The sequence below is a fragment of the Chelmon rostratus genome, chromosome 1 (genome assembly GCF_017976325.1).
Source record: "Chelmon rostratus isolate fCheRos1 chromosome 1, fCheRos1.pri, whole genome shotgun sequence".
Lineage (NCBI taxonomy): Eukaryota > Metazoa > Chordata > Actinopteri > Chaetodontiformes > Chaetodontidae > Chelmon > Chelmon rostratus.
Genome location: NC_055658.1, coordinates 32,848,845 through 32,864,737, shown reverse-complemented (window position 1 = coordinate 32,864,737; position 15,893 = coordinate 32,848,845). Strand labels below are relative to the sequence as shown.

The window sequence follows — 15,893 nt, the reverse complement described above, 5'->3', positions numbered from 1 at the left end:
GTGCTGAATGAAGGACGTGAAGGTATTTGCTCCTGTTCAAAGACGAGCTGAGCTGAATGTTTAAAACAAGAAGAGCTGATGATGCGACCGATGACACTGAGCTTCGCTTCGGTCTTCAATCCAATTTCAACATTAAATCAACACTCGGCTCTTGAATCCCTCCAAACCCAAACACCCGCTGATCCCCCAGCAGGAACCTCCAGGGAGTCCAGCAGAGCTTCATTCACACCTCTCAGAGAGGAGCCGCTGCTTTACTTCATGCACACTATCAAAATCACTGGAATTTGCTTGTGCTGCCAATAAAACATCCCAATTGTTTTGTGCTAAGCTAAGTTTAGCTAAACTAAACGTGTGTGTACAGTGATGAAGCTGATGTTCTCTCATCATTTCTGGAAACATCAGCGTGGTTCTGTCCACCTCCTGGCTTCTCTCTCGTCTATGGAAGCCTGTCGGTGGTTTTGTTCCCGGACTCGAGGACCTGCGGTTCGGTTCCCTCCATGATTCAGGTGTGGGAGTCTAATCTGAGTCCCGTCCCACCCCGTTCTGTCTCACTCTGCCCTTCCTCAGTAATCCTGTTAGCAGAGCTCCTCCATAATCCTGCCACAGTGTTCAGATCCCTGCAGGTCTTCACTACTTCTTCACCGCAGCTTTGTGGGATGCTGCTGGACCCTGACTGAACAACTCAGGTAGGACAAGAGACCGCTGAGACGTGGACCACACCCACCCACACCTGCACATTGCATCCCAAAACGCACCTCGACAGACACGGCATCAGGAGTGGAAACGCTGCAGAGTCGGTTCCTGCTGCGTTCTGCTTGTTTCACTGGTTTTGTTCAGTGAAATGTGAAATGTGCAGCTCATGGTTTGTTGTTTGGATTAATTTTCTGTCTTCAGACGCAGAAATGAAAGCGTGAATCGTAGCTGTCGCGTGATTTGTCAGGTTTTCTAGTCAAATCGTGGTTTGATGCTTTGATGCAGGAGTGTGCAGCGAGGTCAGAGAGGTGAAATTCAAAATACGACAGACAGACAAAATAAAAACCTGAACAGCTGCTGTTTGGACCACTGACCCAGGCTCAGCAGGAAATCGTAAACGTTTGGGGTGTTAGGTGATAATATGCAGGTGATCTGCAGCACTAGGGTCAGTTTTCCATCCCTCAGTCCCGCCTGACAGGATCCAGGCTGCATGTGGTCCAGATCTTAAAGCCCTTTGAGGTTTGAAATAAAACTGACTTGTCTGTACTTGTGATGGTTGGCGGGCGACAGTCTGTCGTGGACCGTGGTCTGATGTGTTGACGGGTTAATTCATAAGCCAGGTAGCTGGTCAAATGTTTACTAGCTAACTCATTGGGCTGCTGACTGACTGATGAACTGGTTGAAGATTCTGTGAGTAGCCTTGTTGTTAGCTTGCTAATTGGACTCGCCGGCTGATTATAAACCACCAAAATGTTTACCTGTCTGACCGTTTACCTGTTTGACTGTGGCACATTGTTGCTAATTGGCTAATTACCCGATTAACTGAATTATCATCAACCACCAAACTGGTGGCTGGATTTCTGGTTACTGACTGGTCACCAGGCTAACAGGCTAACAGGCTAATCGCTAACCTGGCTGACTGACTAAAGAGCATCTGGAGAGTGGAAACGAGGACGTGGTCACCCGTTGAAATGGATGCACACAGATGTTTCCTGCTGCCGGGCCTCCTGTGGTGGATTAGGGTCATGATGGGTCGGCTCTAATTGAAGCTGACGCTCAGCCAGACATGATCTAAACACCATTAACACGGTACAGAGAGAAGCAGGTCAGTTGTAGAGGAAACAGAAAGAAGCTAACCGCTGTTTGTTCAGGAGTCCAGATTTCATTCTGATTATTAAACGTTTTACTGGAGCTCACGTTTTGTTCCTGCTCCGTTCAGCATTTTAACATATGTCTCACCTGAGACACTGAGCGTCACCTTTACAGCCATTTACTGATAGATGAGATGTATTTTCACCTTTTGGACAAAACAATGTCCCCACAGCGTCCATTAATAATTATTATATTAATTAATAATTACATTTTCTGAGTTCTTCAGTGAGTTTTGTGCTGTGTTTGTTTCTGAGCTCAAAAATAAACTTTCAGTCTTAAACTGTGGGAAGAAAATAGTTTCTTAAAGTCTAAATAAAAACTGTAAAATTGTTTTTTTGTTATTCAAGAGAAAGGAAAGGACAGAGGACAGGTGAGCCTGACAGGTGAGGTCACTTCCTCGCAGTAATCTTCTCTGTTGGTGTGTTTGTTCATGGAGGATGTTGAGCTGGGTGGTCAAAGTCGTTCCCCAGCCGCCTGAGCCCCCACCCAAGAAAGATGACGAACAGAAGGAGGAGAAACCAGCTGCTGCCCCGCCCCCTGCAGTGCCCCCACCCCCTGTTCAGGTAAACCTGAACAACACGTTTCATATCTGGATGATTTGTACATTTTAACATCAAAATTCAGAGGCAGGTTTGTTATTGGCTGTTTCGATGGGGGGGGGGGGGGGGGGGGGTTTGGTTGAGGTTTTGATTGGCGGCTCTCTCACCTGGAACCGTCTGGATCTGGATATTTCAGTCGGTGACTTTCCTGTTTCGTGCTGTTGTTTCGTGTTTTCAGGAGAAGAAGGTGACGTTTGAGGACGAGTGTAAACCTGAAGGTAAGAGACTCGCACAGAGAACGTGACGCGGTTCCATCTGTTCTTCGCTCTGAACGTTATCGTTTCATCAACAGCTCCAACAGCCGACAAACCCCCGCAGGACGCACAGGTAGCAGAGAACAGGTGAGCTCCACCGACATCCACAGTGATCCATTCAAGATCTGACCGGATCCTCCTGGATCGAGTCTGGTCTGCCCGCCTGAACCAGTCTGCCGACCTGAACTTTGAGATTTCAGAGCTGCTTCAGTTTGAAACGTTGCACGGTTGATTTGATTGATTTGATTGATTGATTGATTGATTGATTGATTGATTGATTGTTTGATTGATTGATTGATTGATTGATTGATTGGGTAAATGAAACAGTTCAAACTCGTGTCATGTTGTCAGTGCGGCGCCTGAGCCTCAGCCTGGCGTGTTGACGTGGATCAGCAGCGCCCTGCCTCAACCCGCCGTCTCGCCGAAGCTGAGTCGAGCCAACTCCACCTCCAAGGTGACAATCACAAACTGACCTGGGATCAGATTCTGCTGAGTTCAGGTCTGTCTGTGTATCCTGATCATGTTTTCTATCTTTCCCTTCATTCATCACCTGTGTTCACAGGAGGAGAGCGCAGCAACCAGGTAAACGCAGTGTGTGTGTGTGTGTGTGGTCACTGAGACGTTCGTGGTCAGTGAGCTGATTCAGGTGTCTGAGTCAGGGTTCACTGACAGACGCAACACGATGAGAATATGTGATGAAAAGGTTCCTGTTAGAAATCAGCTGACTGACGCTCCCTCCCTCTGTCCTCTTCCTCCTCTGTGGACGCCAGTAAACCTGAAGACGAGTGAGTAATCATGACAGGAAATGACCTCGCGCCAAATACTGAGCTGCTTTAAAACCAATTAACACACAGAATGCCAGATAGTGAGCTGCTTTACAAACCTCTCAGCAGGCACAGTGCCAAATAGTGAGCCACTTTATAAAGCTATCAACAGGCAGGATGCCATATAGTGAGCTGCTTTAAATCCCCATCAGCCTAGAGATTGGCAGATAGTGAGCATCTCGATTAACAGTGGATGAAAACAAAGTTTTGCTTGCTTTACGTTTCACCTTGATTCTGGAGCTCAGGTGACCCCTTGCTAAGCCCCGCCCCCTTTAGCTACTGTTGCTGCGCCTCTCATCTTGGATTCTGGCGATAGAAAACCAGACCTGGACCAGCAGTACATGCTTAGATTTACACTCTGCTTTACTGTCGCTGTCTTCAAACCGTTTGCTTCACTTTTACGTGATAGAAGGATTTGAGGATGTGAGGAATCAGCCATGACTTTGACAGATGTGATGGTTTCTAACGCAGCTTTGGCCACAGCTGCTGCCGTGACTCTGAACTCTGATCCAGATCACAGACGGATCCACAGACAGCGGATGTTGATTTTCTAATGGAACCTGTAGAATCGTGTAGAAAGCTGTTAACATGCACATTGATTTTGGACATAACGCTTGGTTTCTACTGCAGGTAGTAAGCTAGTTAGCCCGGCATGCTAACATTAGCTGCCACATTTGTTCTTTGCTTTAGGATTCTGAAAGACTACAGAAAGGACGCCGCCCTCCAAACTGTTGAGATAGAGAGCGTCGCTGGACTTTGAGCCTCATGCAGACCATCGACATGTAGAGAAAAGTGAAGCTAACAGGCCTGCAGGGCTCGTTACAGTTACTCAGCTGTGATTGGACAGCTGCTGTTTGGTGGAGGGGTTTAGTGAAGGGTTATTTGTTGGCAGTCATCACTTTACCAGAGTGGATTAACATTAAGTATCCTGTTCAGTCCTGATGTTGTAGCAGACATATAGAAATGACGTAATGATCTTCCTGCCTGTATAATTGAACTAATAATTAGTTGTCATCGCACGCAGCTGCGTCCGTTGATCACGTGATCCTCGTCCTGTTCGTTTGTCTCGGATCATCGAGGTTCAGGCTGAAGCTCAGCAGCCGTCTGACAAACATCATGTTTGTGTGTTTCCACAGAAAAGGGATGATAGCTTGGCTCGCTCAGGGTTTGGAGAAGGTTGTTCCTCATGTTCCTGACGTGAAGAGCAAAGAGTCTCCACCAGCTGAGCCGCCCACTGAGGTACACGAGGAAACCTCAGAACATCCTGCAGAACATAAATACCCACTGAGAGAGCGTTCCACTCTCACAGCATCTGTTTCTTCTCTGTTTACTTTCCCTGGAAGGATTACGGTCATTAAACCTCCTAAAGATGCTGAAACGTGACACTGAGGTCATGGCGGATTATTCAGTTGAATCAAATTCACACTGACTGTAACACACCAGCCTGATCTGACTCACACAGACTCACACTGACTCACCTGAATATCTCAGTTTTACTGCTTTCCTGCTGAGTTCAGATTGACTCTTTGTTGGTTCGGACCAGTAGCTTCCTGGAGTCTCCCCACTGGTTGCCTGGCGACTGGAAATACAGCACGTGTTTTCCAAATTATCAAACTTGTCTTGAGAGCCAGAACGAACCCTAAATCTAACTTTAGCTAACCCTGAAAAACTGAACGAGGTGGGAACCTAAAACCAATCAAAACTCATTTCATTATAATGTAACAAAAAAATGTTCAGCTGAAACAATGAAACCTTTTTAATATGTTACACAAAGAAATTTATTTCCAAAAACACTGTAGCCTACATCTCCCATGATGCACCTCACCTGATAAATTTGTCCTGTCAGCCTCCGATAAGTCTGAAGTCAGTTTCTCCTCCAGAGAGACAGAAGACATTAGAAACTCCATAAATCTCCCATGGTCCTTTTCTGCTGGTCACGTGACCTCATGTGTTTGTTTCTCCTCAGGTGTGTCCAGCAGCAGCTGCACCAGGTGAGAATGTGACACATGAATATTCCTGCTCACTAATGTTCCTCAGACTCTGACCGGTTTGGTGTCTTTCAGCTGCAGAGCCTCAGGTGACGGTGGTGGAGGTGGAGTCAGACCGAGAGGAGCAGAAAGACAACATACCTGTCCCACCCAGGTGTGTGTGTCACCTCACACTTTACCAAGTCAAAAGATTTTTAAAAGTCCAAAAAAAGAGTACCAAAAAAGAGACAGAGGAGCAAAGAGGGACAGAAATAAGAATATGTCTGATTGAGTTAGGATGTTTTAATAAGTTTAATTCATAATCCAAATCTGTGTGTGTTTGTGTGTGTGTGTGTGTGTGTGTGTGTGTGTGTGTGTGTGTGACTGGCAGGATGATAGACTGGATCAAACACAGTATAGAGAAGGTGATTCCTCAGCCGGAGATTCATGTTCGCTCAAAGACAGACGTCGGCGAGAAGACTGACGCTCCTTCAGCTAAAGGTACCGCAGCTCTTTGTCAGCCTCACATCATCATCATCACTGCTTTAGGGCATTCAATCGTTCGCAACTGGACCTCGTCAGTTTGTCTTAGAAGACGTTTCACCTCTCATCCGAGCAGGCTTCATCAGTTCATACGCAACCAGACTAGATAGGACAGCTCTAGTCCTCTACTCTACTCACGCTGACGTCTTCAGACAGGTCATGTTACAGGACAAATATTAATAATATAAATGTCTCCCGCTTCTTGAAACAGCTGAAGCTCCAGCACCAGAACCTCCTCCAGCCCCCAAACCAGCCGCTGACACTGAGAGGTGAGACGCTGTGGAACATGTTGAACGTCAGGCTCTATAATAACTCTCACTCTCTGCAGAGGCAGAGCAGGATCCTTCATTTCCTGTCAGTTGACAGAAAACCGTCTGTAGTGATGATGGTTTCAGTGTTTTTTGCTTCTCAGAACACTCAGTACTTTTACTTTGAATATTTAAGTACATTTTCCTGATGGTACTTGTGCTGAAGTAATATTTTCGATGCAGGATCTGAATACTTCCTCCTCCACTGAGCTAAAACACAATAAACAGAGCTAACAGCTCACCACAGGTGGCAGTCTCAGGTGTTCTCAGGTGTTGTACTGGATGAAGTGACCGCTGTTCAGCACTTTGCTCTTTTCCTTTGGTCCTCGCAGGTCTTCCAGAGAAGCAGAGCAGCAGGCCAAGTACGTGCAAACATGTTTATCCAACATTACAGTCGCAGCAGCGCGACCAGCTTTAGCTGCGGACGCTAAACTACAAATTTAAAAAATGTCATTACGAGGAAACACAGCGCATCATAAGCTGGATGATGTCTGGCTAAACTCAGACAGTGTAACACTGGATATTGTGCATCATAACTTCAGATTTGCTAATAAGCATGAGGTTGGATTATTGATTTGTATTTTTATTATTATGTATTGATTTATTATTTACATGTATTTTACTTTCAACCACAAACAGCATGATGCCAGATATGCCTGTTCAACATTACACTGGTTAACTAAAGCTGGCGTAGCTACCAAAACATCTGACATGCTAGCTTGTGTTATGCTATGCTATCATAAATTCTGATCTGAGTTAATGTAATGCTAGCTACAAACAGCATTCTGATATACGAGTTAATGTTATGCTCGTTATGAACAGTATAAAATCTGATACGCTAGCTACAAACAACTAGCGAGATCAGACATTGTGCTGTAGCCACGAGCGGCGAGCATCGTGTCTGATATAGTCGCTGGTGTTTTTGGCTAATGTAACACTGTGTGTGACATGCGAGGGCGTTTGAGGCTGTACCTTTAGGACAAAGAGTTGGGTTTGGTCTAACTCCTGGGTGTCCTGTGTGACAGTGTGGTGGACTGGATCATGAGTGGGATTGGTCGCATGTTGCCTCAGCCGGTACAGAAGCAGGTGAGTCTTCTTCTTCATCGCTCATACGCATAAACCCAACAGACCATCAGTGAATATGTCGTTAACATATTTGTTCCCTTCACGCAGGACTACGGCAGTGACGAGGTGCAGAGCAGTAAGTAGACATGACCATCAGGATCACTGATATCCGAGTATTTCAGGACTCATTCCATGTAGCTGCTGGCTGCAGATAATTTACATACAGGTAACGAACAGATCCGACACACGAGCCTTCTGGGAACACTTGATGATGAAGTTTGGACTGATGCTAAAGAACAGCTTTCAGTTTCCACCATAGAAACAGTGTGAATGCTCCCCAGACCAGAAGGTTGTGATATAAGATGTTGGTCAGTACTCTGTGACATCACTCTCAGGTGTGGTCACAGGTGTCAGCTGCAGCGTGCAGAAACACATGCATCGATCATTGATTGATTGGTTGATTGGTTCTTCTAGCTGTGTGCTGATTGGCAGGGGCTGGTGTCAGTGCTGAGGCGGACTCTAACCGGGCTGCTCTTCTCCTTCTGTTTCAGGGGGGAAAGGCGGCAAAGCCCCTTAAAATAAAAGGAGAAGGAAGAGCCGGCAGAGTCGCTCACACTGACACTGACAGCAGCAGAAAGTATCAGTGACTGAAGGACAGACAGACAGACAGACGGAGCAGCTGCTGTGCTTTCACTCCATGATGCCCTGTGAGATCTTTTCTAATGATGGTAGGAGACCTCCTGAGTCGGCGCTCCTCATGGTCTCTATGATTTCGCTAATGATGAGCATACAGTGTGATCGCCGGTCTCTATCTCACTGAATCAGTTCAAAGTCTTTATCGGACTGTGTTTAATCATCCATGCTGCGGTGTAGTAACGTCTGGTCCCAGCTCAGCTGAAACATTATCCTGTTGTCGGTGTTAGCTGCAGATCTGGACACGAGACCAATCATTTTTCCAGCTTTTGCTTTTTTAAAGATAGTTTTGCAAAAAATACAACGAGAGCTAACGAAGAGCGGACAACGTATCTTATTAAAGCACTTTTCTGTATGTTCATGAAAATAAAGATTCGTCTCATTTGAAAAAACCAGTGGGTTGCTGCGTGTTTTTGTTGTGTTTGTTGGTAAACCTGAAGGTACAAAGAGGAATCAATCAATCAATCAATCAATCAATCAATCAATCAATCAATCAATCAGTCAGTCTGTGAGTCTGATCGACTAATCGTGAAATGTCCAAACATGTGACGTGTTTTCTGTCAGTGTTTCTGCACGTTTGTTTTTTGGATGTTCAGAACAGATTAATCAATGAAGTCTTTGATTAAAATCATAGATGAGTTCTGTCACACACACACACACACACACATGAAGAGGTCACTCAGCCTCGCTCTTCCTGCTGTGTGGCGTTCAGTCAGCATCGCGCAGAAGAAGACAGACCTGGTTCTGGAGGACGTGGAACAGGACACGGAGGCCAAGCAGCAGCAGTCGGAGGTGAAAGAGGTGAGTCTGACTCCGCCCATCTTCAGGTAACATTCAGCATCGTCTGCATTGAGACGCTGAATGAAGAGACGAGTAATAAATGTTCTCATTAAATCAAGAAGTGTTCATAAAAATAATCATCTTGAGATCTTTAGTTTTCTTGTGATCGGTTAATTATTAATTCCAGACCTTCATAAAATCCCTTGACTGTCCGTCTGTGATTTTTACTCAAAAAAGACACAGTTCTGGTGTTCTGATCATCTATAATCAACATGATTATTGATGATTAGATCATGAGCCTCATGGCTGATTTTCCACCTGTGCAACGATTCAGTTCACGACATCATACCTTCATCAGTGATGACCCAATTTCACAAAAACAACTCTAAACCCACATAGCTTGCTAGCATGCTAAGGGTAGCATGATGATATCCAATAGCAGTTAGCTTGCATGTTTAAATGCTAATCTGAGTACTTTGAGGGGCACTATGGTAGAAACAGGATAGGTAGCATCATGGTGCTGCGGTAGGCACCTCAAAGGGTATCAGAACTGGACCAGAGTAGGTACCACTTTGAACTACAACAACACACAGCATCATCACCATCACACCAGGAAAGGAGCGAACATTAGCGTGACCACCCAGGTGTCGAGTTTCAATCAGTGCTGATCAGAGCTGATAAGTACCCACGACTGCTGCAGTCATGTGACCCAGGAATGAATGCTGATTGTACCCATCTCCACTGAAGACATCAGTGGGTGTTGGTGGGGTTTTGTCCGGTGTGAAAGAGGCTCTGTGGTTGGTTGCAGATACAAGACGCAGAGACGGCAATGGATCAACTGACTCCACTGATGGACACCACCAAGAAGGAGGCTGGAGAGGCAGTTTCAGCTCACATGGAGGAAAGGTTAGCAGAGCTGCTCTCTAACTGAGGAGGAAGATGTCTCTTCATTGTTCAGTCATGTCAGTCCACAGTGGAGTATCTCAGCAACTTGTTAATTGCTGTTGTTTGTTATTTTAGGGGCTACAATTTGCAGCATTTCCGCGACCAGCAGGGCTTTAGGCTAATTTTCCTTCTTTCGTTTAGACTCTTAAGTGTAATTAGCTTGATGTAATTAGCTCTTCTGTGCTGTGCAGGCTGCAGCAGGAGCGTCTGGAGGCGGCCCGCATCGCGGAGGAGATGGCCAGGAAGGCAGCAGAGGAGGCAGTCCGGCAGCTGGAGGTGGAGCATTCAGCTAAGATCGTCATAGAGACGCTGCCGGAGTCCAATGAGCAGTAAGTGACAAACACACACAGCACATGAATTCATACAGATACTGTTGTGTCAAAACTCTGCACCTGTAAACTGTCAGCGCTTCAGGAGCTAACAGGAAAGACTTACAGCAGCGTCTCTGTGATGAACTGAACTGTCTTACAACACTCTCATTCTGGTTGAAGAGCAGCTGAATTTGAGATTAGAAGACAGTACAGATCCAGTCCATTAAAAGACAACACACTGTGCAGCCGCTGACTGTCCTGCTGTTCGCTCTCAACAGACTGCCCAACATCCTGGAGGAGGAGAATGAGGACGACCCAGAGTAAGTCCAGCTTCACGAAACCCCGAACCACCACCTGCTGCCGTCTCACGTCCTGCTGCCATGTTGAGTTAACTGCTCCAAGCTAACGCTGCTGCAGCTCCTGTGTCCGCTGAAGATGACGTGGCTGAATCAGATCAATCAGTGGATCAAACCTTTTTCCTCTGAGGTGCTCAGCGGGTTTGGGTTGGAGTGTTACTTCGAGAGGGACCCTTAGAGATCAGGCTTCCTGTAGTATTACAGCGATTCAAGTCACCTAAAGAGAGGCCATTTCCATGATGTTTTATGCTCCGTAATAATTAGTAAGACTTCCTGCAGTATTTCAGAGTGAGTTTCAGTCTGGACCTGGTTCAGACACCCTGTCCTGAAGTGGCTCAACATGAGAACGCTGACTTGTTGAAATGTTTACGTCACTTTGTTCTGCACTCTCTGTGCTTTGAGCTTCTTCTGCTGGCAAACCCTCAGCTAAAGCTCTGCTGCTCTCTGCTTGACTCGGATGCTGCCCCCCTTAAGCGCCTTAACTGCTTTCGTACACAGTGAGCTGAACCGTCTGACGGGGGCTCTCCATCTTGTTTGTCCCTCGCTGCACACCATTCAGGCTGCGGCACCTGCAGGAGGAAAGTGAAGACAGCGCAGACAATAGGAGCCCTGAGGAAGAGAAAGTAACAGAGGGAAATAACAAAGCCACTGTCGAGGAAGAGCAAAAACCAGATCAGTGAGCTCGGCCATCACTAGATAAAGGCTCGCTCCTGCAATAAGACGGAGGGACGCTCCCATACTTCTCTTCTACTTGTTCAGTTTATGTATAGACCACCAGTGAGTGTATTTGGCATGATGTGACCCTCTTGTGGAGTTCTCTATTAAACCCTAAGATGTCTTTATATTTTGGTTTGAGTTGCTCTCTTCCTGCAGCTTGTGCATTAGATCTACGAAGCTTTTTACTTCCTGTAGTCCTGCCCTGTTCCAGAGTAGTGTGAGTACACAAAGTGGACTCACACCATTCAGCTTCTGTCCATTCATACAGCTCATAAACCTTCACTTCAACAAAACAAATGTAGACTGAGTAAACTCTCATGGCTCCTTCAGTGACCTCTGGTAAGGTGTCCTCTAAGTCTTGTCCTGCCTCGTCCTGTGTGAAATGGGAGCTGAGCCTGAAGGTGAAGGTCTTCATTGACCAGTCAATCTGTAATTATGAGAAAGAATGAGATGAAGGATTTAAGTGAAAGGACCCTGTTGAAGTGGTTCGTCTGACCAGATGCTTCCAGGATCTTCCTGTGGAGGTTTATCAGGCGTGGCCAGCTGGACGGAGACCCAGAACACACTGAAGGGATTGATGACCAGTTTGACCTGGGGGGTGTAGCTGTGGCAGGGAAGGATGTGGCGGGGGAGAAGGAAGGCTAGCTTGTTTAGCCTGTTGCCACTGTGACCCAGACCCGGATCAGTGAGAGAGAACAGATCTTTTCAAAAAGCCGAAACACACTTCAGTGGTTTCCAGTCATTGTTCTCGGCTAAATGGTAGCTTCTAGTGATCTGCATGAGTCTGGCCTGTAGCCTAAGGCTTGCCTGTTTGCTGTACTCGTGCCAGACTTGTGATGAATGACACCAGAGTCGACCCAGGTACAGTAGTCTGACTCCAGGTGTTAACACTGGCACCCAGTAGCTATCAAAGCTAATGGGAGGTCTGGTTGTTACACTCAGACTGAATTATTGTTGTTCATCTCTGTTGGAATGACGAGGTGTTCGTATTGAGTTGTCCTCGTGGCAAAGCTTAGCTTCATTAGCTTTGCTAGCTTCAGCTCAGCTAGGACCAAAGCTGGAACTTTAAATAGTTTCTTTATGCCCAGTTTTTGTCTGCTGCACGTCTGTCTCCTCGTGGACAAACTTGACTTTATTTTGTGTTGTTTTTTGCCAACTTTTCTTCTATGATTCAGGGAAAACCTCACGAGGTATGTTGAAATATGTCAGTGTCACAGTTTACATGCTACAACATACATATCCTGTACACATAAACATCCTCAGGGACCCACAAAATGCTATTAGTGCTGCCACTGCACTGCTACACACATTTACTTCTCTGACCTGCTACGTATGTGAACATCATGGATCCCAGTGGAAGGATCAGTTTGCAGCTCTTCATCAGGTCTAATCTGCTCTTCTATCATTCATGACATTTGCTCTTCTTCATCAGGTGCCTGGTGGACATCTGTCCAGCTGAGGACGAAGCAACTCCTTCATCAACAGATGTAGAACCAGCATCGGAGAAGAGAGACCTGGAGAGTCCAGTCTCCCAGTCGATCACCCAACAACCGGAGCCACAACCTCCAGAGGCCGAGACCGCCACCACAAATCAGGTGAATCCGTCTACCTTCTGACTTCAGACCATGACCACAGAGCCTCCAGTATTCTGGTTGGCTGGAGGGTTTTTTACTTTCTGACTCATCGTCCTCATTAGTGACTTATGTGACCTTCAGAGCTGAAAGTTGATGGTTACAACCTACAGCTCCTCCTGCTGGTTGGAGTAGTGAAGTAACTGTTTGACCACACATCCGTTTAAGGATTATTCTCATTTACCACAACTTCAGTCTTATTTTATCGCTTGCTGCTTTCATCATTTCTATCAGAAATAAAATCACTGTATTCATCAGGTGGCAATGAGAGATTTTTACCAACATTTCAGGAATTTTCACTTTAGGTTTTGCCTCCAGATAAAGTGATTTAGATAAACTAGATAAACTGTAGGTTTACCACAGTAAACAGACCGCTGTGCTCTGTGTTCATAGATATAAAATAAGATAAGATAAGATAAGATAAACTTTATTAATCCCCAGCTGGGAAGAATACTTTCTCATTAACAGTGTTGGCTCATTGTGGATTATCTCTTGTTTTACTACATTTTTTCTCCAAACAAATCAAATGTTCCCACAAAGCTTCAGCAAACAGTTGTAACCAGCTGTATCAGGTGGTCTTCCTCAGCAGATGGAGTTTGATCAGTTGTCATGGCGATGGATCTGTCTACATGCAAAGCACGTCTTCATGTGCACTTTGGTGCAAAACTAAAGACTAAGTTGCTGAGACTAAGTTCATTTCTTGGAAAGAGTTCCACAAGACAATCCCTACTCAAGGCTTTCAACCATATGTTGCCATGACAACTCAGCAGACTCCTTTTGAGGACCGTTTGATTGACATTTGATGCTTGAATAAAGAAGTTAGCTTTTAAATTGTGAGTGTAGTTCTATTTAACTGATGTTAAGTTGTAGAGAAAATTACATTATTTTGTCGTCTTCTTCTTCTTCTTTTTCTTCTTCTTCTTTTTCTTCTTCTTCTCTCAGGCCAATTCAGCAGCAGCAGAACAAGAAGGTGGACGTGGAGGTGAGAGCTGAAAGCATTTTACCTCAGAACAACCTGAAGAATCGCCAGAGACCATGTCTGTTAATATAAAACCCAATAAATATCATAAAAAATCAAATGAGAAATATGAAGATATGACATCTGATCCCAGAACAGTAACACAGCTAATCAGTGACGTCTGTGAGCCTCAGAACTAAGAAGTAGAACAAAGTCAGGTTTACTCAAACAGAAACATGTCAGTGACCGCTCTGACCTCAGAGGGGTCAAAGGTCAACTCCTAGAACACGAGTTCACTAAAGCATCGTGACCAATAAGCAGCCTTTAAACTATTCAGTGAACTCTGTACAGGAAGGAAGTGATTCCTCGGCTCCGTCGCCGGGTGCTTGCTCGTGGTGGACTTGTTGGGTCTTGTATGTAGTGTGTGTGGTCCCGACCTGCTCTCTGTGGAACGAGTCCTGAGGCCGCCTCTGCTGTGATGTGGTGCTGTATGAATAAAACTGAACTGAACTGAGTTGTACAGCCTCATTCCTCAACACACAGAACAACACACAGCGAGTTTCCCGCCAGGTGTGAAAGGACCAGGTCTGCTGGTGCCGACGTCATTCAAACAGTGAACAGCTGATGAGGTTAAAGTGACGTTGAACGGCGTCTGCGGACGTTCCGATCTCACAGTTCTCTCCTCGTCTTTGACTCTGTTTCTGTTCCTCAGTTCCCGACATTTGCTCGCTGATAAAGAGCTTCCTGCTTCAATTCCCGCTCACTGCTCAGAGTCTGGAGAGCTGCAGGAAGCTGATGCTCGGCCATAACCTCAGCCCGACTCTGCCGCCAGAGCTCGCCCAGCTGACCCAGGAGCTGTCGCGGCTCCCCGCGCTGGCGCGACAGTGCTGCACGAGCATCGTCCGCCGCTTCAGTGGCCTTAACTCCGACTCCCAGCATCCTCAGCAGCCTTAACCCGTCCTCCTGCAGCAGCCCCGTAGAGAAACCTCATAGACAGTTTCTGTAGATCGAAACCTTTAAAGTGCCAAACAAACCTCTGTATCAGGAACATCCTCCTCATCATCGCTCCCATCATGCCCCGCTGCTCTGCACCGCTTCACCGCCGGCCGCCAGCGAACACACTTCAGGTGATATGACAGGACGTGGATGTTGGTGCTGTGCGCGGCTCTTTGGTTGTGTGCTGTTCCCTTTGCTTCATGTGGTTCAGACACAGAGAAACAGCCCCACAGCACGAGAGGCAAACACACAACATTTAGACAAACAGTCTAAAAAACATGGTTTTCAGTATCTAAACCAGATATTTGTGGTTTTAGCCTGAAGTAAACACACAAAAATACTTTACAGCTGTAAAACCGATAAAACACAAACGATCACTGCAACCAAAACACAGCTGTGGACATGATGAGCGCTTCTAGAGCTTTCAGCTGTTTCTCATGGTCTTCTTCAGTGAGAGAACGAGACTCAAGTTACTTTAACATCCCAAAACAAACAACGACATGCTAGGCTCTTTGTAGCTAGCTACAAGCAGAGTATGGAGCATCAGGAAACAACTGGGAGCTAAATGAAGCTAGGTGCTACGTCACTTAGCCTCTTCAAGTCGCTCGTGTCGTCTCAGCTGCGAGGCGATGTTACCCAGCAGTTTTCCTCTGGTCTGTTCCTCAGGGAGCTGTGGTGGAGGTGTGGGCGGAGCTCCGGGGCTGACGGTGGAGGGTGTGCATCAGGGTCAGGGAAAAGGCCTGAAGCTCCCCGAAATTCTCACAACCCCAGAACCGGAGTCCGGGACTCTGACGGTCCACAACATCCCGCTGTCAAAGCTCAGGTAACGGACACGTCATCGTCGGGCTTGAGGGGGGCGCTACAGATCCAACGCTATGAAGCGCCTTGTTTAGAAAATACAGTGAAGACGTGAAGTTCAAAACCGGTTTAGCAGCTAAACCAACATTTTCACGTCTGTCTGTCATCTGTTGTTATCTGAATGATCTGAATGTGTTTGTAATAATGTGGAGCTTTGGACTAAACAAACACTGTGAAGGCGTCACTTTGGCCTCATCGTCACCACATTTCTCACTATTTTCACAATGTTTCCAAACCGATCGA

The 15,893-nt window shown here is 46.2% G+C and overlaps 1 protein-coding gene across 1 annotated transcript in view; it reads left to right on the top strand.

The window, feature by feature from the left end:
- The first annotated feature begins 618 nt into the window (after positions 1 to 618).
- The window catches only part of cngb1a (cyclic nucleotide gated channel subunit beta 1a), a 28,669-nt gene continuing 13,394 nt past the window's right edge, over positions 619 to 15,893 (top strand). Inside the window, exons 1-24 of the mRNA XM_041948697.1 lie at positions 619 to 686; positions 2,282 to 2,408; positions 2,623 to 2,662; positions 2,737 to 2,785; positions 3,050 to 3,152; positions 3,261 to 3,280; positions 3,469 to 3,483; positions 4,659 to 4,761; positions 5,489 to 5,513; positions 5,586 to 5,664; positions 5,881 to 5,990; positions 6,244 to 6,301; positions 6,673 to 6,702; positions 7,366 to 7,426; positions 7,514 to 7,541; positions 8,811 to 8,899; positions 9,687 to 9,784; positions 10,015 to 10,152; positions 10,413 to 10,454; positions 11,050 to 11,166; positions 12,383 to 12,397; positions 12,640 to 12,802; positions 13,781 to 13,820; positions 15,459 to 15,615. Coding sequence (XP_041804631.1) covers positions 2,283 to 2,408; positions 2,623 to 2,662; positions 2,737 to 2,785; positions 3,050 to 3,152; positions 3,261 to 3,280; positions 3,469 to 3,483; positions 4,659 to 4,761; positions 5,489 to 5,513; positions 5,586 to 5,664; positions 5,881 to 5,990; positions 6,244 to 6,301; positions 6,673 to 6,702; positions 7,366 to 7,426; positions 7,514 to 7,541; positions 8,811 to 8,899; positions 9,687 to 9,784; positions 10,015 to 10,152; positions 10,413 to 10,454; positions 11,050 to 11,166; positions 12,383 to 12,397; positions 12,640 to 12,802; positions 13,781 to 13,820; positions 15,459 to 15,615 — 1,706 coding nt within the window. The 5' untranslated portion in view covers positions 619 to 686; position 2,282. The remainder of the gene's footprint in view (positions 687 to 2,281; positions 2,409 to 2,622; positions 2,663 to 2,736; positions 2,786 to 3,049; positions 3,153 to 3,260; positions 3,281 to 3,468; positions 3,484 to 4,658; positions 4,762 to 5,488; positions 5,514 to 5,585; positions 5,665 to 5,880; positions 5,991 to 6,243; positions 6,302 to 6,672; positions 6,703 to 7,365; positions 7,427 to 7,513; positions 7,542 to 8,810; positions 8,900 to 9,686; positions 9,785 to 10,014; positions 10,153 to 10,412; positions 10,455 to 11,049; positions 11,167 to 12,382; positions 12,398 to 12,639; positions 12,803 to 13,780; positions 13,821 to 15,458; positions 15,616 to 15,893) is intronic.